The 1,433-nt window shown below is 43.3% G+C and overlaps 1 protein-coding gene across 1 annotated transcript; it reads left to right on the plus strand.

Annotated features, from left to right (window-relative positions):
- Positions 1 to 373: 373 nt before the first annotated feature.
- Positions 374 to 907, plus strand: BJ212DRAFT_1303559 (uncharacterized protein; the record flags this gene model as incomplete). Its single annotated transcript, XM_041333439.1, has 2 exons — positions 374 to 434; positions 549 to 907. 2 exons carry the CDS (start codon positions 374 to 376, stop codon positions 905 to 907), a joined length of 420 nt encoding a protein of 139 aa, XP_041188021.1.
- Between the last annotated feature and the right edge of the window lie 526 nt (positions 908 to 1,433).

The following is a 1,433-nucleotide window of genomic DNA, read 5'->3' on the forward strand; positions in this document are numbered from 1 at the left end:
TCAAGACATTTCACAAATATAATCCTCCACTGGAACTGTTCCACTGGAGGGTCACAGAGTACCAGGGTATCGACAACAATGATCTCTACTGGAACCGTTCCACTGGAGGGTCACAGAGTACCAGGGTATCGACAACAATGATCTCCACTGGAACCGTTCCACTGGAGGGTCACAGAGTACCAGGGTATCGACAACAATGATCTCCACTGGAACCGTTCCACTGGAGGGTCACAGAGTACCAGGGTGTCGACAACAATGATCTCCACTGGAACCGTTCCACTGGAGGGTCACAGAGTACCAGAGTATCGACAACAATGATCTCCACTGGAACCGTTCCACTGGAGGGTCACAGAGTACCAGGGTGTCAACAACAATGATCTCCACTGGAACAGTTCCATCGGAGGCTCGACTCCATGACAAGACAAAGACATTATGTAAGCTAATACCTGATCAACTAATTGATGAAAACCAATGTCGTAGCCCTCGTCAAGGGGAGTCTATCCATAGTCTAATGACATCAATAGGATAAGATCCTAATGAATTATAAGCAAAATACTCGAAATCGAAGGGTTCAACAAAGCAACTCAACCGTGGGAACTACTCCGATAAAAATGCAAAAATCAAGCAAAATCAAGCAAAGTCTGAACGAGGATTCGACCCGGGCCATAAGGATAAGGATAAGGAATACGATAGTCAAGACTACGATAGCAAAAAATCAAGAAAACAAGCAAAAGACAAGGATAAGGATCACAACAGTCAAGACTACGATACGATAAGCAAGTCAAGGATAAGAAACGCGATAGACTACGATATGATAACTTACGATAACAATACAATAGTCAAGGATAAGGATAAGGATAAGCAGGGCAATCATATGTTAGACCGTCCCCACCCACCCACCCGTTAGCTCTCTCGTCGTCTCGTATAAAAACGTATTCTCTCGGTGTCTCGCTTCTCGGTTAGATAGCTTAGCAACACACTACAATACACCACAATACAATACCCCAGCAAGACAAGCAATACAACAGCAATAACTCAGGCAAAATCAACCAACACAATACCAAAAAAATAGCAGAAATCATCCAAAATGAACCAAGTCTGAACAACATTTTCGCCTAACCCTGCCCCTCACATCAACCAAAATCAAGCCATGCAATACCAAAAAAATACCAAAAATCACCCAAAACCAAGCCCAGTCCTGACGAGGTTTTCGCCTAAACCTACCCCTCACATCAACCAAAATCAACCAACACAATACAAATAAAAATACCAAAATCAACTAAAGTCAAGCCCAGTCCTGACAACGTTTTCGGGTTAGAGTTAGGGTTAGAGTTAGAGTTAGGGTTAGAGGGTTAGGGTTAGAGTTAGGGTTAGAGTTAGGGTTAGAGTTAGGGTTAGAGTTAGGGTTAGAGTAGGTTAGAGTTAGGGTTAGA

Source organism: Suillus subaureus (genome assembly GCF_016647635.1).
Source record: "Suillus subaureus strain MN1 chromosome Unknown BJ212scaffold_44, whole genome shotgun sequence".
NCBI classification, from domain to species: Eukaryota; Fungi; Basidiomycota; class Agaricomycetes; order Boletales; family Suillaceae; genus Suillus; species Suillus subaureus.